Genomic DNA, 22,709 nt, shown 5'->3' with positions numbered 1-22,709 from the left:
GACATTCCCGAAGGAAAAGGAGCTCAACAGCCCAAATCAGCATATGGGACTCCATCCAGCCACTGGGAGTGCAATCCCAAGGTGTCCCCAGTTATCCCAAGGCTCCACAATGGTCTTACTGAATGATCCATCCACGTGTCCTCCCCTGCCTGAAAAACAAGCGGCGCCGACGCGCGTCCCGGAGATAAATCACTTCGCCCGTCGGAAAACGTCCAGGGAATCTTTCCTGGCACTGGAACACTGGAGCTCACAGTGTGTTTATGCTCAGCAGCTCTAACCCACTGCTTGTTTGGAAATACATCCAGGCAATTGCAGTGAAAGACAAAACACAGGAGAAACTTGGCTGGAGAGCAGGTCGGAAGCGTCGGGAGCGGGGATAGGGGAGAGGCTGGAAGGTTCCATCCCACAGGGACAGCTGTGGGAAGGAGCTTCCAGAATTCTGGGCATTGCCTGGCTTGGAAAAGGGGATTATGAAGGGAGAAAGCGGCAGGACAAGGAAACCATCATGGGATACAAGGGGGAAGGTCAAGCTTCCCATTGTTATGGAACAGCCAAGTCCAAGGGGTTGGAGCCCTGGCAGGAAAGGGCTGTGGAAGTGACAGGGATTGAATTGAGGCTCATGGGGGACTCACCACCTGCAGGTGGGAGAGCCTGGAGTGGCCCTGCTGAGGGCTGGGCCCACTGTTCCCCCTGGATTAACTCCTCATTCCCAGATGAATTCCCAGCAATCCCTAGACTCCAACCCAGCGAGAGCAGCACAGGGATCAGATCCCCTGGGAAGCTCCTGCCCCCTCAGCTCCCACATCCCACAGTGCCCCTCCTGCACCACAAAGGGTGGTGGGGTTTGAGCCTTGCACTGAACTGAGAGAGAACCTTTAGAAACAGAGTCACAAAAACCTGGTTTCTTGTCCCTCTTCTCTGCTGCCTCCAGCAATCAGAGGGTTATTTACTGCAGGGGGGCTCAGCCTTTCCCAGGCTGTGAGTGCCAGTGGTGCCTCCAGCCCTGGGAACGTCTCAGCTGCTCCTGTGGACACAGCTCTGTTAGGCTGGACTTTACAAGGTGTGTTTGCTCTTTGATGTGGCTCCAAGGCAGGTGAGGCTCAGGACAGAGAACAAACCCCACCTCAGACCCTCCTGCACTTCACAAGGCAAGGCAGAGTCACCCAATGCCCCAACAGACCTCGAGTCCCTGGTAAGACACACAACAAACCTCTCTGGGGTGTTTGCTGCTCAATTCTCCTCCTCAGCAGCAGGTCCAGCTGCCAGGAGTGACATCAGCACCCACAGAGGTGAGAAGAAAAACACTGCACCTTCACCCCCTTGGTAATTGTCAGATCACAGAGCGGGGCCAACACCAACAAAAGGCATCAAATAGGCAGGGGAGTTATTCAGCCTCTCAAATGAGGGTTATTATTTCTGTTTCTGGGCTGGGACTGCATCAGGATTGCGGAAATTCAAGTTCAAACAGAGCTGAGGAAGACAGGGAAAGCTTTATTAGATTCCAGGCTCAGCACGTGGCAGGCTGGGGGTACAGGAGAGCACAACTGGTGGGCAGGGGGTGCCCAGCATGCACAGAGGGCACAGGGGCAAGGCTGTGTGCCAAGCACAGGCCTGGCTCCAGGGCAGGGCATGCACAGGGATCGGGGGCTCCACGCTGGGCAGGGGCTCTTGGACATGCATTTGGCTGAAGCTGAAAAGTTTTACCAGAGAGAGAGAAAATGGATGTGGAGTGAGCAGGACCCCCCTGAGAGGGGCTGGGAGGCACAACGTGCTCTGGGTACAGCCTTGGGGACAGCATGGGCAGGACAGGCCCCATCATGGTCCAACATGCTTGGAGAGGGGACCCAGAGCTCCTGCCCAGGTCCAGGGAAGGGGAGTGGAGGGAAACACTGGCCCTGCAGTGCCAGGCTGTGACCCTGCACACACAGTCAGGCAGTGCCTGGTGCTCCCTCACTCTCTGGGAGCCCTTTGCTTCCTCTGGCTCCTTCTCCAGACTTAGGGCTGCAAAGAGCAGCAGCTCTGAGCCCTGGGAGCAGGAGCTCTGAAAGAAAATGTGAGAAAGAACTTGGCATTTAGGCTACTTCAAGTACTAGTCAAACCCAGCTTACCCATTTGTTTGGTTTATTGAACTGCAAAGAGGTGCACTAAAGCATTAAGAGTTACTGGTTGGGATTCCTCTCTGTACAAGTTCTTTCAACCAGCTTGAATGCACAAAGCTTTACAGACAGAAGCACTGAAACACAGGATAAAACAGATCTAAACTCCAAATCACTCCATGAAGGAAAATTGTAGAAAAAAAAATAAACCAAAACCAAAACAAAACAGAAAAAAATAAACCAATCCAACAAAAATCTGCAGCACTCCTTGGGGAAGGGACAGACTGCACGAGCAGAACACAAAGGGGTGGAAGGCAAGCCAGTGTAGTCTCTGCCCAAAGCTCCTCCATGCTGGCTGCTCAGGGGATGGAGTTCAAGAGATCCTTGAGGAAGCTGTCGGGGTCACTGATTTCTGACAAGAGCCCTTCAAACAAAAGAAGACAAGACAGAAGAATTAGCTCCAGGATGCTGCTGCTCCTGCCCACACTGGGCTTTGTGCTGGGCATGTGTAAGTCACTCAGGACAGCTGCAATGTTATTTTAGGTCTGGACACGACGAGGATAAATAAACCCTTGTTGGATTTGTGAGCAGAAGGGGCTGAAATGAATGCATTAAATCCATAGGGCACTTGCTCTTGTGCAGCTACAGGGGTCCTGCTACACACTGAGCAGCCTGAGGCACAACCCTCTTCTCTGGGGATCCCAAAATCCCCTCAGCAGGATCTCGGCTGCACCAACCGCTGCCTCCAGTGCTCGGCCACATCTGCTCATCAGACCAAACACCTTCAGGTCTGAGTCTGTGTTTACCAGAGCAGGGGGAGGACCTGCAGGATCAGGTGGGAGACAATTCCCTGTCTGAGGATGCTCCAGTGTGTGTCCCAGCTGTTCCTGGGCTGGTTCAGGAGTGCTGATGGCTCTGCTCTCACTGTGTCATCCAAACAAGCTGCAGCAGCGTCAGGAATGCTGCTGTCTGCAGCCAGCACAAGGCAGCCTATAAAAGGGCAAGCTCACACTTACCAGCCACATCCAGAAACTCAGAAAACGTTTCCACTGGCATGAACTCCTCCTGGAAGGTTTTCAGGGCCTTGTCTGCAGCCTCGTGGATTGGCATGTCGTTGTGTCGGATGAACTCGGCGAGAGAGTAGGACCAGCCTCCCTCTGTGTTACTGGTAGGCACCTTCTGAGAGGGGAAACACAGACCAAATCAGCCCAAAAAAGAGCTATTTGAAACAGTAAATGCAAACCCTGGTGCCTTCTCCTGCTGCTCCTGGACTTGCATCCCCTGCCTCTTGCAAACAAACCACAGAGAAACAATGAGCCCATTCGTGACTTCATGATCTTATTGCAGGGAATGAAACAAGGTCAGAGGCATCTTCTCTCCCTAATTACTTAACCTTCTTTAGAAGCTGCAAGTTTTTCCTTGTGGATGCCTCTTTCTCCTTCCTTACCCAACAGTTTCCCTTGGAATGTCCTTCTTTCAATGAACAATGAATAGGAAAAATAAGCAAATACACAATACAGGAGTGTTGCCAACTGGAAAAGCCTCTCAGTTCTTCAGATACTGAACTGCAAGGGGTACAATAAGCACAGGCAGATTCCTGTGGCCTTTCTGCTCTTACAGGGAGAAGAAAAAGAAGGAAGGAATTGTTCCCTGGGAGGGTGGGCAGGCCCTGGCACAGGGTGGGCAGAGCAGCTGTGGCTGCCCCATCCCTGGGAGTGTCCCAGGCCAGGCTGGACAGGGCTTGGAGCCACCTGGGACAGTGGGAGGTGTCTCTGCCCATGGCAGGGGTGGCACTGGATGAGCTTTAATGTCCCTTCCAACATAAACCATCCTGTGATTCTACAAAGCTTTATGTTTACAAAGATCTTGGGAAAAAAGGGGCTTCAAACGTTGCCTCCTATTTCAAATTCCTGGAGCTGCACAGGTTGGAAAGCTGAGGCAGGAGAATTTCAGCTGCTGGAGCTGAGTTTCCAGGTTTTTCTTACCTTGAACATGTTGTAAATGAGATCTACAAGTGCCCAGAAGAGCAGGCCAGAGCGATACGTCGCGTATTCCTTCACTGCCTTATCTGCCAGTCTGCAAGACAAGAGAATCCCTCTGGGAGCTGCTCACTTCATTATGCTTTGTGACCCACCTGAGGAACTGCACAAAGGCTCAAACAGCTAAAAAAAATCCATCAACAGCACCAGGGGACAGCTCTGAGTGAGCTTTGCTGTGTCCTCTTAGACATGAAACAAATCCTGGGCACCTGAGAGTTCTCTGGGCAAGGATTGCCAGGGTGGGAAGTCACTTTCCTCCAGCTGTGCCTGCTGTAACCAGAGCTGGTTTGGCAATAAAACCTTATTTCACAGGAAGGAAACAAGCACAGAGTGGAAGGAAACAAGACAGTGAGGGGAGCTGTGACTGCTCAGACTATATAGGAAGTCAACAGCAAAGTAGGAAAAAACAATGTACAGCCTTTGTGTGAGAACAGCAGATTCCTGGAGGAATAAATAAATCTGGGATTCAGACCCAGCCAGTGGCCATGTCAGAGAACATCATTTTGCTTCTAACTCACAGAATTGTTTCTGAAAGACTCTGAGGGAACTCTCTTATCCTTGAAGAAACGGAGGAATTTGCATTTAATATTTTCTTGGTTATTCTCTCAGCAGCAAAGGGCTTCCCTTCCTTTGGAAATCCAGCACGTGGCTGCAGGAATGCTCCAAGAGGTGCAGAGCTGTGCTGGGATAACAGCTCCAAAGTTGCCAGGATTAATCACAAACAGGTCCTGGCAAGGTGGAACCTCCTGCCAGCATCTCTAATGGCTTTGGAATTTTCCTGCCTGTGTTTCTCAGGTACATCTGCCCCATCACGTGCTGCTTCCTGCTCAACACTTAAAAGCTTTGGAAAAATAAACCCCCCTTTTTTATGCACCCAGAACCAGCTCAGCTGCTGCTGCTGCTGCTGCTGCAGGTCAGTGACACACCAGGGCATCCTGACCAGGGCCCAACTCCAACTGGCCACAGGTTGAGGGTTTTTGAGGGGCAATGACCCTTTTTCTGCTCTTATTAAAGGCTCCATTTGTGTGTCTGCCCTAAACCAGACTTCTTAGTAGGTGGCAGCTGCTCAGGCAGCTCAGCTTAATTATTTAAAGGAAAACCAATTAGTAAAGGTGACTAAATTTCCACGGGAAGAGCAGCAACTGAGAGAGCTAATTCTGCCTCCCAAACACTGCCAGACAGGCTCTCTCCTCCTGTGAATGCTTTGGATCTAATTGGAGTCTGCTCCTTTAATTGAAAACTAAGAGGCCCTTGTGGGTTAAGGCTGGTAGTTACCTCCTGAACAGCTATTTCATGTCAGAGCTGCTGCATTTCATTCCTGTGAGCTGGTCCAGCTCATCAGCCTCACAGGGATGAGCAGAGAGCCAGACATGGACACTTGGGAATATTTTACAAAGGTCACAGCCAGGAGCAAAGGGGGAAAAAAATCCTGAGGGTATTTTCCTTCCAAACTCTGGATGAAAGCTGCACTGGGAAGAGTCTGCAGGACTCTGCAAGCCAGAACTCTGGGTTCAGGAATAATGAACAGGTCACTTGATTCAGCTCTTTGGAACTGGTAAATTGTATTTGCAAGCAAAGAACAAATCCAGGACTTGGATCCATCCTGGTGATTATCCCTGGGTTTAAATAGGAAGTGTTTCTGTCTCCCCCTTTGGATTTGCAGGCAGCTGTGACACCATCACTCCTGGCACAGACAGAGCCATTTTTGGCTGGATTCTCCCCAGATCTGTGTGTGCTACACTGGCTGAGGAGCTGGGCAGGAACGTGCAGGATTTGCTGCCTTCCCCTGAGTATGAGGGAATGGAGAGCACTGCTGAATTTTCAGGTGATTTACAGGATTTTTGGCATCACCAGTTGATCTTCAGCTGCTTGAGATGCCCTGGTGGTCCCTGTGGTGACTCCTCCCCACTGTCCCTGCACTTGGGTCTCTCCAGCCTTCAGCCCAGTGTTCCTGGGATGGAGCTGCTCCCAGACACCCCCAGCAAACATGGAATGCTAATTTTAATCTTTTGCATTCAGACATGTTCCTGTGGTGTCACAGCCACTGCCTTCCTCTCTGCCTCAGCCTGTAAATTCAAGGTATTGGCACTTATCTGCAGAGCATTTCACCATCCATCATCCCCTTCCTGATTTTCCACAAGAATAAATAAGCACAGACCTGGGAAATCAGAATTGCCACATTGCTCTTTCTGAGAGGCTTTATCAGAGGAAGGCTTTGTGCTCTCTGAGTCTGCAGAGATTAAAGAAAGCCCTTGAAAAAACCTTGACATAATTCCTGAGCACTGTTTCTGAGTGTTTTCCCCTGAAATTCCAGAGATTGGATGGCTTAGCTGGAAGTTTTTTGCTGTGTCTCTGTCAATGTGCTTTTATTACATAATGCTTGGGGAAGGAGCAGAATCATTTACTGAGGGTGCAAAAAAACACCAAACACCCACAGCAAACCCACCCAGGGGCTCTGCTTTCCCAAATCCTGGAAAACAGCCCTCCAGGATAACATCTCCTGGGTGTGTTAAACCTCCTTTCCCAGAATTCAGGCAAATGGGAGACAGGAGACAGGCTGAGCTTGAAAGCAGCACAGAAATCAATGCAGGAGCCCCTCTCAAGGCTCTCTCCCTTTTCCAAGAGCACTGGCACATGCTGGGTTGTGTGTAACTACACTGTAATGACTTTATCAAACACATAATTAATGTCATCAGCATAAGAATGCCCTTTAAGGCGACTTAGAGTAATAATGAATTGATTCCTAATTATGACAGCTATTTAAAATCATCTTTTCAGAAACTGGAATTTCCTTTCCCTCTCTGCAAATACGTGCCTTTGTCAGGCAGGCACAGCCACTTATTCTTGTGCTTCAAGTGCCTGACAGCTGCTATTGATTTCTTTCTTTTTTAAAAGCAATGGCATTTGATTTCTATTTTTCTATTTGAGGGAGGCTGGTACCCTGATCAAAGAGCACAGAAAGAGCTTCTTTAATAAGGCAGGCAGGGAGTGCTACAGCTCTGAGACAGGCAGGGCAGAAGATCCTCCAGTGCTTCACTCAGGGAATAAGAACCTTGAATTTCCCTACTTTTAGTCACACTCCTGGGAAAAGCATTGTTTGCATTGATCAGCTGATGGATCCACCCCAAAACCCACCCAGAATTAAATGCTCCTGCTCAGACCAGCACTGGGAAGTGGCTGCAGCCACTCAAGGCCAGGCTGGGCAGGGCTTGGAGCAACCTGGGCAGGTGGGAGGTGACCCTGCCCATGTGACACTAACAGGAGTGGCTCAGTGACAGTGACAAAAGGGGCTCTGTGACAGGGACACGAGGGGCTCTGTGACAGTGACAAAAGGGGCTCTGTGACAGTGACAAAAAGGGGCTCTATGACAGTGACAAAAAGGGGCTCTATGACAGTGATACAAGTGGCTCTGTGACAATGACAGGAGGAGCTCTGTGACAGTGACATGAAGGGCTCTGTGACAGGGACAGGAGGAGCTCTGTGACAGGGAGAGGAAGCGCTCAGTGACATGAAGGGCTCTGTGACAGTGACAGGAGGGGCTCTGTGACAGGGACAGGAGGGGCTCTGTGACAGGGACAGGAGGGGCTCTATGACAGTGGCACCAGGGGCTCTATGATAGTGACAAAAAGGGCTCTGTGACAGTGACAAAAAGGGCTCTATGACAGTGATACCAGGGGCTCTGTGACAGTGACATGAAGGGCTCTATGACAGTGATACCAGGGGCTCTGTGACAGTGATACAAATGGCTCTGTGACAATGACAGGAGGAGCTCTGTGACAGTGACATGAAGGGCTCTGTGACAGTGATACAGTGGCTCTGTGACAATGACAGGAGGAGCTCTGTGACAGTGACACCAGGGGCTCTGTGACAGTGACACCAGGGGCTCTGTGACAGTGACACCAGGGGCTCTGTGACAGTGACACCAGGGGCTCTGTGACAGTGACACCAGGGGCTCTATGACAGTGACACCAGGGGCTCTATGACAGTGACAGTACCAAAAGGGGCTCTGTGACAGTCACAGGGGCTCTATGACAGTGCCACGAGTGGCTCAGGGTGGTGACTGACCTGCTGGCCCCTGCTGGGGACACCACCCGGGCGTGGGAGGTGACCAGGAGCCGTTTGAGGACGTCCACCCTGATGGCCCTCCACCTGTCCGGGGGGCAGATGTGCAGGGCCAGCACGGTGTAGTAGTGGGGCCCGTCCACCTCGTAGGCCCCCTCCACCCACTTCTCCTTGGGCTGCTCCAGGAAGCTCTGCAGGTTCTTCTCCTCCCTCGAGGTCGCTCGAGTTCTGCAACACAGGAAAAGCTTCAGCAGTTGCTCTGGCTCTCACAGGTTCATCTGGTGCTCCCCAGGAGCTTTAGGGCACTGTATCCCTGCAGTCCTGCACAGGGACAGCAGTGCCACCTGGGCACCAGCAGCTTGGCCCCAATTTCATCCTCTAAGTGAGGATCAACTACTTGGGCACGAGATTTTCCCCAAATTCACACACTGGGTGAGGATTTGCCACTTGGGCCCCAGCAGATTTTCCCCAATTTCATCCTCTAAGTGAGGATTTGCTCCCAGTGGGCACCATCAGCTCTGCCCCAGGTTCACCCACTGGGTGAGGATTTGGTCCCAGTGGGCACCATCAGCTCTGCCCCAGGCTCACCCACTGGCTGAGGATTTGCTCCCAGTGGATACAAACCCAGCCCCTTCTTTTCCTTGGACAGGTCTGCAAGGCAGCTGGCACTGCCCCAGCACAGAGCAACACTATTGCACAGCAGTTTCTCCTTATTTTAGAGAAAACAATGGAGTCAAGGCCAGCCAGTTCATGCACTCCACTGGCCCATCTCCATCAGACACCACACTCGTGACTGCAGCTCCTACAGCCACACCTGAGAATCCATTTGTAATATTTATCTGCTGTAAAAGCAATCCCTGAGAGATTCAGGCCAATTTCAAACCCCAAAAGATACTGTACTCACTGCAAGCTCATACAATTATTTTATTCCTTTCCTCTAGAGCTCCAGTCCCTTCAGGAGTCCCAACACCCCAGGGCTGACTGTGCACTCTCTGTGTCACACTCTGTGAAGGTGGATCACACTTTCCCACATCTATTGCCCTCCTGCAGCAGAAGAGGCTGCAGCCAGGTAAGACCTTTGGTTTCAAATGAGATAATTACTCTCTTTATCAGGTATAAAGCAGCATCCCAGCAGATAAAGCTCTGTCTGGTGTCAGGGTTGTGTGATCTTTTCATTTGCTACATGAGGCAGCTGGTGGCCAATTAGTGGCTCTTTATTTTCTCCACTTAATATCAAAAATCCTGGCTGGAACCTACAGAATGAATTTTGCCACTGCTGCCCAGTGGGTTCTGGGCTCTCTTCTGCCAATGAGATGAAAAGAATAGTTTCATTTATCTTTCTCCCAAGAGACTTGGAAAACAATAGCACAGGGATCTGGAGATAGATATTAAAACAATAGACAAATTGTATTAGAGCCAAAATGTTGATTAGTTCCAGGCAGGAAAGGGAGAGAGAGAGATTCCACTGCACTGCATTTGGAGTGACCTTGAAGATGAGTGGATTTTAATATTCATACCCTCATCTAATTAGTATTACTAACCAATATCTGACTACTCAAATATTGGATGTACATGGGCAATCCATTTTAGCACGATCAGAACCAGCTCATGGATTCCAAAGCATTTGGGTGCCTGTGGATCTGTGTCATGCCAAAGCATCACTGTGCACTTGTAAAAAATATTAATGATGGCAAAAAAATACACTGAAAATATCAGGAAAATCTGATGGACCTGAACCCTCCAGGAGAATTCCAGTATGTCAAAACTGGAAGCGAAACTGTGTTATTTTAATAGTGAATAAAATGATACCAGGGTTAAGTTTTCAGCTAACAATGACTTCACCACAGTGTCTCTTCTGTCTGCTCAGGAGAAAATTAAGCTGGCAGCATTTCTTTAATCTAATAACCCTGTTGCTCACCCCAGAGGTAATAATTACATCTAGAATGGAAAGAGAAGCTAATTCCCAATTGCTTTTACTCAATAGGTTCCCTGTTATCCTGCATGTCCAGGCAGCAACGCTTCCCTCCAAACAATGTAAATCCCTAACAACCTACTTAAGATGTGCAATTGGGTTCCTCCTAAAACTTTTGTGTCATTTCCCATCTTTCTTAACCACACACTCATCACAAAGCCCGGACTGCAGCACTCCAAGGCCTTTCTGAGACCAAGAGAGAAGGTAGAGGTGGTTGTTGGGGAGGTACTGACGTGTTGAGGACGTAGAGCACCGTGTGGATGATGTAGGGGATGAGGTGGATGTTGCTCTCCCTTCCTCCCCCTCCGGTGTCTATGCTGAAGGATTGCTCCATGGCAAACCGCAGGAAGAGCAGCTTGATGTCGTGGACATTGAGCTGGTAGGTGGGTTCCCTCTGCCCTGTGCACTCCTGGAGGTATGTGTTGTGCCTGGAAAACAGCAGAAAGGGTTTCTTTGTTAAAAACTTGGATAAAATTCCTTCTTCCACAGCACTGCTCTGGGTCTGAGCAAGCAGCTCACAGAAACAGAGCTCTAAAGAATGAACAGACTATAAAAATGCAGTCTCTGCTACCTTGGATTAAAATCCCCAAAGGGAGGCTCTCAGCTCACTCTGGCAAATCCAATTCCATCTGCAGACATACATACACTCATCAATACTCTTTTCCCATGTCCAGGGCCTGGGAAACAACTCCCTGTCTGCAAAGCAATCATGATGTTACCACTGCTGATTCAACAGAATCACAGAATGGCCTGGGTTGGAAGAGATCTTAAAGCTCACCCAGTGCCACCCCTGCCATGGGCAGGGACACTTCCCACTGTCCCAGGTTGTTCTAAGCCCTGTCCAACCTGGCCTTGGACACTTCCAGGGATGGGGCAGCCACAGCTTCTCTGCCCAACCTGTGCCAGGGCCTGCCCACCTTCACAGGGAGGAATTCCTTCCTATTATCTGACCCAAACCCACTCTTTTTCAGGTTAAAAATTTCTAATGTATCTGTACAAACCCAGCATGAGGTGGAGCAGAATCCTGAGAACAGGATCTCCACCTGCTCCAGCTGAGAGGTCAGGACCTCAATATCACCCAACTGAGGTTTGGAAACCATCATCAGAGAATCTGCTGGTTTCTTTTGCAAAGCAGGGGGTCAGTGGGACACAAATAAATCAACAATGCAATCTGCATCTTCAGGAGTAACTGGGAGCTAAGAGGTAATGAAATCATCTATTTATAAGAAGCCAAGAAGCCAACAGACACCTGCACTTTAGGAGATTCACTCTTGATGGCAGAACCTGAAAGGGCTCAGTTTCACCAAGATTTAGCTGTCACCACCTTTGTTTCCCTGATTTTAAACAAGCCTTTGACTCACCCACCCAAAACAAACCAGCTGGAGCAGTAACTTCCTGTACTCACCGTGCTAAGCACGTGGCAAAAGCAGACTCTGGCACATGAGGCCCCCAGACTGGCAGGAGCCCATTGCACTTGGTGTTGGCATTCTGCAGGGCTGCACTCTCCCATTCCTCACGGCCCCGAGCAAGTCTGTGTGGAGAGACAGAGCCACACCCAGCCAAGTTAGAAGGATGCAAAAAAACCAACCAAAAAATAACAATTTCACAGCTTCTTTAAATTATGGACTTCACTCCCCCCTGTGCAGGCTGATCAGTATTAAAGCAGCCCACAACAGAGAGGCCTGTGGCTGTCAAGGGACCCACAACTAAGCAAGTCCATCCTGAGTCCCAAGGCCGAGTGCCACGATACCAAAGCACCCTGGCAAAGCAGCTGAGCCCCCAGTGAGCAGCACACACCTGACAGCTGCCAGGTGACAGTCGTAGTGGACGATGTTGAAGTGAGAGACTGTGCTGTACCCCTGTTGTTTGCGGGGCTTGTTCTCAAACTCCTCCAGTGCCACGCGCTTGGTGAAGGTGTAAATTCCCAGGACCTTGGTGGGCTGCAACGACACCACAGCTGTGTTAAAAACCACTCCCTTCTGCAGCAGCTCACATTTTGTGCTGTTCTGACACTGCACTGAATTTAACCTCTCTCAGTCCCAACTTCAGACTTAAACCAATCATACATTTGTCCATCTTTCACTGAAAACACATTTCCACTTCCCAACCACCTCTGGAATTACTGAGCTCAAGAACCAAACCTGAGATTTGCTGATCCCCCAGTGCCAACACCCCAACCCTTGTGCAGCCAGGTATTGGCAAGTCCCCTCAGCTGGTGAGAGGGCTCTGAAAATGCATCTCCCTTTTGTAACTTAACAGAAATTTTAATGTTTCATTTAAAAAATAAAAACATTTTCAAGCTAGCAAACCCCTTTAACTGGAATCTGTATCTCCTTTTATCTGGGATTTTTATCTCTCTTCACCTGGGACTTGCATGTTGCTTTACCTGGAACCTGTACCTCCCATTGCCTGGAATCTGCATCTCCCTTCACATGGAACCTACACCTCTCTTTGCCTGGAACTGCCTCTCCCTTACCTGGAACTTGTATCCCTCCCTGCAGATGCAGCAGGTCAGACCTGGCTCCTCTATCAGCTCCTCCATCTGTTTCAGCAGTGCAGTCTTGGTCACCACCTGACCCTTCTCATTTGTCTGGAAGAGAGAAAAGCCTGAGCAGGTTAAAAAGCACCACCATCCCCTCTGGAACTGGAAATGCACCCCATGTTTACCCTCCCAGGCCAACTGGCAGCTCGAGCCCTGCGATACTTGTCACTAAATCTTGTCACACAGTTCCCTGTGTGGCAGTTTCAGCAGGACAGAAAGAAAAGGCCGTGGGCTCCTCAGTGCCACAGACATTACCGTCATGCCCAGGGTGCCCAGGGCCTTCTGCCTCATGGCCATGGCCATTCTCTTCTTCTCTGCTCGAGTCTCCTTGCGGGCAGCGTCGATCTTCTTGTTCACCTCGGGGTGCTCCCTCAGTGCCTCCAGCAGGTTCTCTGCCAACGTCCCGATGCCCTCGTCACTGGAAACCTGCTCCAGCTTGTGCAGGTTGGTGATGGAGTCTGTTCCTATTAGCACCTAAAAGGGATGGAAACACAGACTCAGCTCAGGGAAATGGTGCACGGGGTGGTGGCTGTGCCCTCTAACCCCACTGTGACAGCTGGGCAGCAGCACTGAGGTGCAACAACCTTTGCCAAGTGTCTTCCTTCCTTTTTCATGCTCCTACATTATGGACCCGAGTCCTAAAGCTGTGTCTGAGACTGGGGCAATTTGCCTCTCCACTGGCTGTTACTGAGAGTTCAGATGGGGATGTTGGATAAAACATTAGTTTTGTGGTCAGACATTGTGTTGGTGTCTCAAAAGAACAAGCAGGCCACTCAACACTATGCAGTTCAGAGTCCTGAATTACCTTCTCTTCACACTGGTGTGTAAATCTCACACCACACAGAGCATGAGGAAACACTGAAGTCAAAATCTCTGCCTCTTCCAGCCCAGCAGAGGATACCTGAAGCTGGTGTGTCTCTCCAAGCTCAGCAAAAATCAGTGCAGGATCAAATCCCACAGATTGAATGCCCAGCTACAGCCACCACAGCAGTGCCCAAGGCAGCCCCAGCCCCTCTGGCTCCAGCAGGGCCTCACCTGCGTCGCCGGGTGCTGCGTCGCGAGGCCGCGGAGCAGGCGCAGGATGAAGGGAAGGGCAGGGCGAGACAAGAACTTCTTCCATATGTCTGCATCCAAACTGCTCAAAAACAAGAGGCAGCAGCTGAAGGGCAGCCACCACTCCCCAAAGGGGCCTGGCAGCCACCCAGCAGCAGAGGCTGCAGGAAAGACAAGCTGCTCTCCCCTGCTAATGAATGAAGTGACATTCCCACTCCCACCCCTGCTGTGCACACTGAGAGACAGGGTCAGCTCTGAGCCCTGGGATTTATGGGCACGAGCTGGGCCTCACAGCAAAGGCTCTGGGACATGCAATAGGAGGGAACAGGCAGGAAACACAAGTCCTGTGATACCCAAGGAATCCGTTCAGAATATCAGCATTGTGATATCCAAGAAATCAGGGTATCAAATGGGAAGATTTCAGTCTTTTTAGTCCACCCCTGTCCCTCTGCACCACAGCTGTTCCAGCTCTAAATGTGGATTAATTAACAGCTTTCTTGGAAGATTGTGGTAGTGGAATGAGAAAAGCACAGGACAGTCACATACAGTAATCACATCAATTAGTAGTGACTCTTACTTCTTTGCACTGGGAATGTGCTTCTTCATGTAATCCAGGGCATTCTGTGTGATTCCCTTCTGCAGGATGAGATCCTTCAGCTGATGGCCATTGCTGTTGTTCTTTATTCCTGCTGCTATTTTACAGAAGCAGTCCAGGAAAACTTTATCATCTCCACTGTGCTCCTCATCATACCTGAAAGGAGAGAAGGAACAGTAACTTGGGGGCTCCCCCAAAATCTCTGCCTGTAATTCTCAGCACATTATTACTGAATGATGTACCCACTGAGCCCCAGAAACTCTACCTGTAATTCTCAGCACATTATCACTGAATGATGTACTCACTCCAGCTCAGAGACTCAGAAAAGCTACTCAGACCCCTGTCACCTCAGAATAAACCCTCAAGACCTATTCCTCAGGCTAAAGCTCACATATTTCTTATAAAAATGGCTTAGAAGTGAGATAGAAAATGAAGCTTAATGCACCAGGAACCTTTGAAGCTCTGCATTGCACTGAAATAAGAATCAATGAGAAAAAAAACAGGGACAGATATATCAGTACAACTGATTTCAGGTGCTTTTAGCTGAACTGTGAACAACTCACTTGTCAAAGTTACAGTAGGGCTTGAAGCGATCCACCAGGATCTGCATTTTCTCCAGCTCCCCGAAGGACAGGTATGGGATGATGCGCAGCAGCCCCTGCAGGACACTCAGGTTGGAGCGCACAAAAGTGCTGTTGATCTGGTCCAGCAGCATCACCAGCTGGTCCTTGTCCCCTGTGAGGAGGAGGTTGCCCTGTGAAGGAAGGGAGAGCAGGAATGAATCTACAACCTTCAATGAAATGCTCACTCCACTAGCCGGGAGGCTATTCCAGTTTTGAAGGATTAGAGGTCTAGTCCCTGAGAAAGGCTGGGAAACTACTCCAGTTTGGAAGGAACAGATGCCTATTCCCTGAGAAAGGCTGGGAGACTGTGCCAGTTTTGAAGGATTAGAGGTCTAGTCCCTGATGAAGAACAAAACCCAGCCTCATTCCCAAAGATCTTGTGGAAAGGCTGTATCAACCCCTCTAGCTGACACCTGACTTATTCCATCTACTGTTAAAGCATTTTCCAGTCAAAAAGTCTAATAATTCCAAGCCAAAGGACATCAGATTCCCATCCACCCATAGTTTCAAAAGATAAGTGAGAAACTCTTCTTGTTCTCAGTCTTAGCTGAGATACAGTTTTATCCTCAATTAGCTGGAAAATCAATCACATTTTTAACACATACGAAAACACGCCAAAACCCAAGGCCAAGCTGTGTCTTTTCTTGTCTGTCCCTGGCCTGGGGCCTAAAGCAGCAGGAAGGGATCCAAGCAGTGCCTAACAACACCCACCCCAACTGTGCAAGACTCAGCCTAAAGAAGCCTCACAGAGCTTTTGGTTCAGGGCACTCCTGTGCCCCTCCTCCAAGGCCTGCTAAGACATGCCAGTGTTGTTACAAGGGTTGAAGTCCCTGCTAACACTCCTCTCCAGCTCCTGAAGCTCAGCATCCCTGTAATCAGAATGCTTGCAAGCCTTGAATCCATGTCAACATTCCCAGTGGTGCACAGAGCCCTGGGCACTCACCTTGTCCTCGCTCAGGGGTTCTGCGTTGGATTCATCCAGAATGATCTCCATGATGCTGAGCACCTGCTCTGCCACCGCTGCTCCTCCACTGTCCTTGCTCTCCTGCTCAGCCACCAGAGCCTGGGGAAGATGGGAGCAGTTAAAGAACACCCCCAGTAACTGGTTTGAGATGGGAACAGGTAGTGGAGCATTCCCAGTAACTGGTTTGAGATGGGAACAGGTAGTGGAGCACTCCCAGTAACTGGTTTAAGATGGCAGCAGTTAGAGAACACCTCCAGTAACTGGTTTAAGATGGGAGCAGGTAGTGGAGAACCAACAGTAACTGGTTTAAGATGGCAGCAGGTAGTAGAGAACCAACAGTAACTGGTTTAAGATGGGAGCAGGTAGAGAACACCCCAGTAACTGGTTTAAGATGGCAGCAGGTAGTGGAGCACCAGCAGTAACTGGTTTAAGATGGGAACAGGCAGTGGAGCACTCCCAGTAACTGGTTTAAGATGGGAGCAGTTAGTGGAGCACCAACAGTAACTGGTTTAAGATGGGAGCAGTTAGTGGAGCACCAGCAGTAACTGGTTTAAGATGGGAACAGGCAGTGGAGCACTCCCAGTAACTGGTTTAAGATGGGAGCAGTTAGTGGAGCACCAACAGTAACTGGTTTAACTGCCCCACACTCTCGCACCCACTGACAGATCAGGAATTCCAACACACCATCTGCAGTGCCAGCACAGCAATATTTCAGATCTCTTGTAGTTGTCATAAGGCAGCATGACAGAAGTAGCTGAAATTCACTGGAGTCCATGGGAAAGAGTTTTTGGAAGTCCAGGTTGTCCTTACCAAGTTCAGTGTTCCCAGCATGACATTCAAAGTGTTCATCTCTGGTTTGACCAACTGCTGACGGTTTATTTTCACCTTCACACAGTAACTGAACAGCTTTAGCAGCACCTGCAAAACACAGAGAAGGGATTTCTCTGTATACCTTCAAAATGAGCAGGAGGATTTTGCTGAAAAGCCCCCAACAGTACACCTGATTTCCAGACTTCTGGGGCAGAGTACAAGCCAGATTTTTACAGCAATATAAATCTTAGCACAGCTTTAGTTTTCAGGTAAGGCCAAGGCAGAAAACAATCACTCAGACAGGATTTAGTCCTACCAACTCCCCAGCATCTACACACCAAGTCTTTGTAAGGAATTGCTAACCAAGAGGAATAGGAGAGGGAAAGAAGGGATTTCTCAGGTTTTCATTCAATAATGAACTGAAACCTCTGCTCCAACTCAAGGCAGATTGTCTGAACTCCCCTGTGGCACTGACACTGTGTAACTCCTGTCCCCCAGAGCAGAGGCTGCGACTCACAGTGAGGAGGTGCCGGCCTTGTTTGAAGTCCTTGATCCCAGTCAGTCTGTTGAGCATGCACTCCAGGCCTCCACATGGGGCCATGACCCCTGCCATCTTATAAACTTCCTCCTCATCTTCCTCTTCATCTGCAGGACAGACACACATTGTGAGGAGGGGAAGAGGCCACAATGTGACAAATGGCAGAAGAGTGAGGCAGAAAGGGAGAGCACAGCAGGACACATTTAGCTGCAGTTCAAGCCACTTCAGCTGTACTCAATTTGAAAAGAATTAAGAGCAGGAATATGAAGAAGGGCTGGGCAGAATGGTGCCTGTGCCATGCAAGTGTTGCCATCTGAAGGAAGGCTTTAAAGCCTTGTTCAAATCCTCCCTCACTTTGGGAGAAGCAGGTAAGTGCAGCGAAAGCAGCGTCAATCAAGGCTAAGCTCACTGCTGTGAGGATAATAATGTCAGGGCTCTGCAGAGAACCTCAGATTTCAAATCTAATCCCAGCTTTCAGCACACAAATGTATTACCAGTGGTGGAGTCGAGGGACTCGATGAATTCCTCCGTTGCATCCCCCAGTAACCCTCGCATGCGGTAGATGATCCTCATCGGCTCCCCCTGCAAGAGCAGAGCTTGGTATTAATTGCATCTCTCTGGGCACTTACAGACAAGTTTGATTCTCATTAGAGTGTGTAACAGACACCTCAGCTTCAGTTTTCCTTTGTGCTATTTTGCCTGACACAGGGAAATCTTTCACTCCCTCCCTGAGATGAATTAAAAACAACAGCAAAACCACCTGCAAAAACACCAGTAACTCATCCATTGGTCTGTCCAGCTTTTCTTGGCATTGCCAATTAATTGACAGGCTGGTAATAAACAGTCTCTTCCTCCTCACATCTCCTCCAAATTTCCTTTGGCACTAGTGAAAGATGTAGCCAAGGAAAATGGGTTCATCTACAGAGAAATGCCTGCTTTCCATGGCAACCTTCCCTCTGAGGGTATGGAACAGCATACCTGGGAAATACAGGGAATAGGCACAGTATACCTGGGAAATACAGGGAATAGGCACAGCCCAGGAAATGAAGCAGGACTGGGTTTTTGGGTGAATGTTTTCAGACAGATAAAATCTGCAGTGGTGGAAAATGGAAGAGCAGTAAAAGGCAATTTAACGAGCTTTCAGTAAGCCAGTCCATCACTAAAACGATCCAGCCAAACAAGCTGTGCTTTCACCCTGGGAAAGGACTAGTTTTCCAGATGCATTTCCAGCTGGAAACACTGACAGCATATCACTAAACTTTCCATTTTTAATCCATAGGTCTGAATAAAAAGCAGAAAAGAAAAATCCCAGATTTGGGAGCAGGAGACCTTGTGAGAGAAAACCTGTCAGCGAGTGCGTTAAGCCTAATGTGGAATAAGCAGAGCTTAATGTCACAGCAAGTACAGAACACAGGGAAAGCCCCGGGGGGAAGATCTGCTCAAAGGCCACGCTGGCGACCAGCAATTAACTCCACAGGGGCCCTGGTAAAACGGCAGATGAACAAAAAAAGCCACTGAGAGACAAGGGGAACAAAAAGGGGCCTGAGGTTGCGTTCCTTGTGCGCCTGTCGCTTCCCAGGGAACGGGAGCTGCGGCTCGGGGAGGGGCTCACAAAGGAAGGCAGAGCAAAGCTGTTCGTGCACAGCAATGCTGAGCAGAGCCGCCTTTCAGCAGCGGTGCCGCATCCTGGGAGAGCTGCACTCGGCATCCCACGGGAACAGCACCTCGCTGGGGCAGCACCGGGGGCGATTCCCAGCCCCGACCTCAGCAGAGTCCACACCTGAACTCACACACTGACACCAGCACCTCAACCCCTGTCCCTGTCGCTAAAAACCATCACTGGCACAAGCTTTGGGCTTGGTTTGGCAGTACTGAAGGGGTTTGTAGTGAAATAAAACTGAAATTTTACTGCAATAAACCCATTCCCTGTTCACTAAAAACAGGCATTTTGTTTGAATTCCTCCCCACAAATGGCTCCAGGAAAACAGGTTTCAAAGGTGATTAGAACAACCCAGGAGGAAATGAGGGATGAACAATTTGCTGAGCAAATCAGGGTGTTTTATGATCTCAAGTGCTTCTAAAAACATATTGGTAAGGGGCAAGATTCAGTGTGATGGTCCCCGTGGGAGTTTATTTTAGTGGCTACAAGAAAGGGAAGGGAAGAGCTTGTTTTGGGCCACATCCACCCCTAGAACAGGTTTGGTGGACTAGACCCTTGAGACTGTTGGGTCCGTTTCTTCATGTGAAAAACACACAACACACACTCCAAGGAGAAAACTGAGAGGATGAATCTGTCAAGTCTTGAGATCTCTGTGAAAATATGGAAATCTGGAGAAACATTGGATGTTCTCTGCAGAAATAACTTGGGCTCATCTCTGAAGCACAGAGTGATGGAGCCAATCTGGTGTCCCTGTCTGCACACACACAACGAGCCCCCTGTGCAGATGGAGTGTGAAATGTGCTCTGAAAGGCAGGGACAGATCCAGCTCCTTCCCCAAAGGAATGTAAGGAATTTTGTTACCAGGAACAGTCACACACCTGACACACCACAAAGCTCACCTGGGGCACCACTGTTTGTTTTCACATCCCTCCTGTTGCAGGACTGTGCACAATCCATCCTGACAGAGCACTGAAAGGTGCTGACCAATTATACCCAATAAATTATATGCCAAAAAATAAATCCTGACTTGTGGAACTTTGATTTTCCCCCCCAGTTTTTTGTTAGCATGAAGGACAGTGCCTTGTGCTGTTAACAAGTATAAAGGTAACACAAACCTCATTTGTGGGACACCACACCTTCTTGTAGACCTCAGCCACAGGCAGATCCAAACTGATGATCTTATTGTTCACCAAAAGCTTAAAAGGAATAAATAACAAGTCAGGAACAAGCTCAAGTTGCATCACCCTCCTGGCAGTCACCAGGTGCCCAAAAATGGTGTCCTCACACAACTGTGCAAGAAATCCACGTGTGCATCCTCACCTCCATCCCACTGTCATCCTCCAGCAGAGCCACCAGGTCACAGTCCTGACAGATTTTGTTCTTGATGTCCCTCATGAGTGGCCCAATGCCAGGCTCGTTGCTGCTGTAGGGATTCCCTGGCATTCTGCCCTGTAAGAAGTCTTCCTGCTGGGGATCTTTCTCCAGAGTTACAAAGAACTCAGTGACTTCATTCTCTTCCTAAAGAACAGCAGCACAGACAGGGGGAATCAAGTTTTTGCCTTAACCAGGCTCCCATTCCTGCATCTTTATAGCAGCAAAGGGCAGGATGTTCCAAAACCTCCAGTCCTTCCTCCATCTGCTGTACATTCCACACATGTGGCACTCAGAGGATATCCAGGATCATTCAGTAACCAAATTCCACAGCAAAACCCAGTACTGTTGGTTCTGGTAGAGCAGTGAACTTGAACAGTGACCCCTCAAATGGGATACACTGGGATACAGGTCTACAACACTGCTAGTAGTAAATCATGACTGCAGACACTGTTGGTCTTGGCCAAAATGCCAGGAACTCAATCCAGGGTTGCTACAGGTGGTGATTCTCCCCCACGATCAGGAGATCCTGGAATACCATGCCCAGTTCTGGTGCTCCCAAGATAAGAAGGACATGGAACTGCTGGACAATTCCAGAGGAGGTGAGGAAGTTGCTCAGGGAGTATCTCCCCTGTGGACACAGGCTGGGAGAGCTGGGGCTGTTCAGAATGGAGAGGAGAAGGTTGTGTGGAGACCTCACAGCACCTTCCAGGATCTCCAGGGGCCTACAAGGAAGCTGGAGGGAGACTTTTCATCAGGAACTGGAGTGACAAGGCAAGGGGGAGTGAGTTCAGATTAAAAGAGTGGAAATGTAGGTTAGATATTGGGAAGGAATCCTTCCCTATGAGGGTGGGCAGGCCCTGGCACAGGGTGGGAAAAGCAGCTGTGGCTGCCCCATCCCTGGAAGTGTCCCAGGACAGGGCTTGGAGCAACCTGGGACAGTGGGAGGTGTCTCTGCCCATGGCAGGGGTGGCAGTGGATGAGCTTTAAGGTCCCTCCAACCCAAACCATTCCCTGACTGTACTGGAGCAGTGTGACTGTCAGTGCCCTCCAGCCCACACTCACAGGGTAGATGATGCTGCAGAGCCTCTCAAAGATGAACACTGGAGTCCTGTAGTCGTCGAGGCTGTAACGCTTGGCAGTCTCTATACACACTGCCATGAAGGCTTTGGTCTCAGATTCTGTGCCTGCCAGGAAAAGGAAGCATTAAAATGGACACAGGACTCAGTTTGGTAGGTTGTGTTTAGACTCAGCACACACAGTAAATCCTTCTGCAACAAGCCCCACACTCTGGTGCTCTCTTCTTTTGTGTATCCATAAAAGATGAAAGGCTATTTATTGGGATGGTTATTACTAAGGAAAGCCTTTGTGTGGCTGGGCTGCAGTAAAACAGTCCCATAAAAAGGAGGAGGCTTAAATTCCTGAAAAATAGATGACTGGGAGTGTAATTTACCTTTCTGTGCCAAAAGGAAATACTGGAAGCCATAAAGACCCCTCACTACAGCAAAGTTCTTTGTGTGGCTGTACCAGTGTGCTTTTCCATCTTGGTTCACCCAAACTCTGGATTTATGGAGCAGAGGTGCTTTTACCTGTTGTCATATCCTCCAGCATCTCCAGCAGCATGTCCTGGGTTTCATCAATGAGCTTTGTCCTCTGCACCACGAGCTTCCTCAGGCACAGGTACCCGTTCAGGACAGTGCCCACGAGGCGGCTCTTGAAGTGCCGTTTGATGGATTCCACCTCCACAAAGGAGGACAGGAGACCTACAAAGCAGAGACAGCTCAGCAGGTGGCAGAGAACTGGATTTGGATCCTCAATGTCATGGCAGCAAACAGGGCACAGTATCCTAAAAATGGCTTGTCCCAACTCGCTGTGGTTTAAAGCTCACTCCAGTCAACTGAAGGGTTGGAAGCAAAACCCTCAGCCTGGGAGAAGGGTCTGGGAAATTGTAACCCAAAGAAGAATCATTTTTGGAATGAGGAAAGGGTCTGAGGAGTTTTCTAAGTGCTCCATATAAAATTCTGCACACTGTGACATTTTTCTGCTGCAAGATATTTCAAAAGCAGATGATTGTCCCTCTCCTAACACTTAAATGAGCTGTGAGGATGTGCCAGGACTGATCAGTGACATCACCCAATGACCACTCCTGTAATAAAGCAAAGAATCAGCAAACACTCAGATTCTTTCCCATGACACACTGATCAACGTGCTGCTTCTTGCAGGAAGCCAGGCTTTATGAATTACTCCACTAACATCTGAAGAATGTGGAAAGAGGATACAAAAAAGAATGACCTCGTTAATGAGGTATTTCCATCTCCAACAAATTTCCAAAGAAAGTATACACCCTTAGAAGATTAAAAACAAAAACTACCAGAGAATAGGTA

The 22,709-nt window shown here is 49.3% G+C and overlaps 1 protein-coding gene across 5 annotated transcripts in view; it reads right to left on the bottom strand.

The window, feature by feature from the left end:
• Window positions 1-2,104: 2,104 nt before the first annotated feature.
• UBR4 (ubiquitin protein ligase E3 component n-recognin 4) overlaps window positions 2,105-22,709 on the bottom strand; it is an 86,310-nt gene continuing 65,705 nt past the window's right edge. For all 5 annotated transcript variants that reach the window (XM_071575770.1, XM_071575771.1, XM_071575772.1 and 2 more), the window contains 20 exons: window positions 21,915-22,088; window positions 21,391-21,512; window positions 20,275-20,472; window positions 20,070-20,150; window positions 17,789-17,876; window positions 17,274-17,401; window positions 16,757-16,864; window positions 15,926-16,045; window positions 14,923-15,113; window positions 14,342-14,515; window positions 13,747-13,846; window positions 12,967-13,185; window positions 12,646-12,759; window positions 11,967-12,109; window positions 11,575-11,700; window positions 10,403-10,597; window positions 8,201-8,425; window positions 4,082-4,172; window positions 3,113-3,275; window positions 2,105-2,520 (listed from right to left, as the gene is read on the bottom strand). In XM_071575770.1, the coding sequence (XP_071431871.1) occupies window positions 2,456-2,520; window positions 3,113-3,275; window positions 4,082-4,172; window positions 8,201-8,425; window positions 10,403-10,597; window positions 11,575-11,700; window positions 11,967-12,109; window positions 12,646-12,759; window positions 12,967-13,185; window positions 13,747-13,846; window positions 14,342-14,515; window positions 14,923-15,113; window positions 15,926-16,045; window positions 16,757-16,864; window positions 17,274-17,401; window positions 17,789-17,876; window positions 20,070-20,150; window positions 20,275-20,472; window positions 21,391-21,512; window positions 21,915-22,088 (2,825 nt within the window). In that variant the 3' untranslated portion in view covers window positions 2,105-2,455. The remainder of the gene's footprint in view (window positions 2,521-3,112; window positions 3,276-4,081; window positions 4,173-8,200; window positions 8,426-10,402; window positions 10,598-11,574; window positions 11,701-11,966; window positions 12,110-12,645; window positions 12,760-12,966; window positions 13,186-13,746; window positions 13,847-14,341; window positions 14,516-14,922; window positions 15,114-15,925; window positions 16,046-16,756; window positions 16,865-17,273; window positions 17,402-17,788; window positions 17,877-20,069; window positions 20,151-20,274; window positions 20,473-21,390; window positions 21,513-21,914; window positions 22,089-22,709) is intronic.

This window comes from Pithys albifrons, chromosome 22, assembly GCF_047495875.1.
Source record: "Pithys albifrons albifrons isolate INPA30051 chromosome 22, PitAlb_v1, whole genome shotgun sequence".
In the NCBI taxonomy this organism is placed as follows: domain Eukaryota; kingdom Metazoa; phylum Chordata; class Aves; order Passeriformes; family Thamnophilidae; genus Pithys; species Pithys albifrons.
Note: the sequence above shows the minus strand (reverse complement) of the source record. Positions and strands in the feature narration are given on the sequence as shown.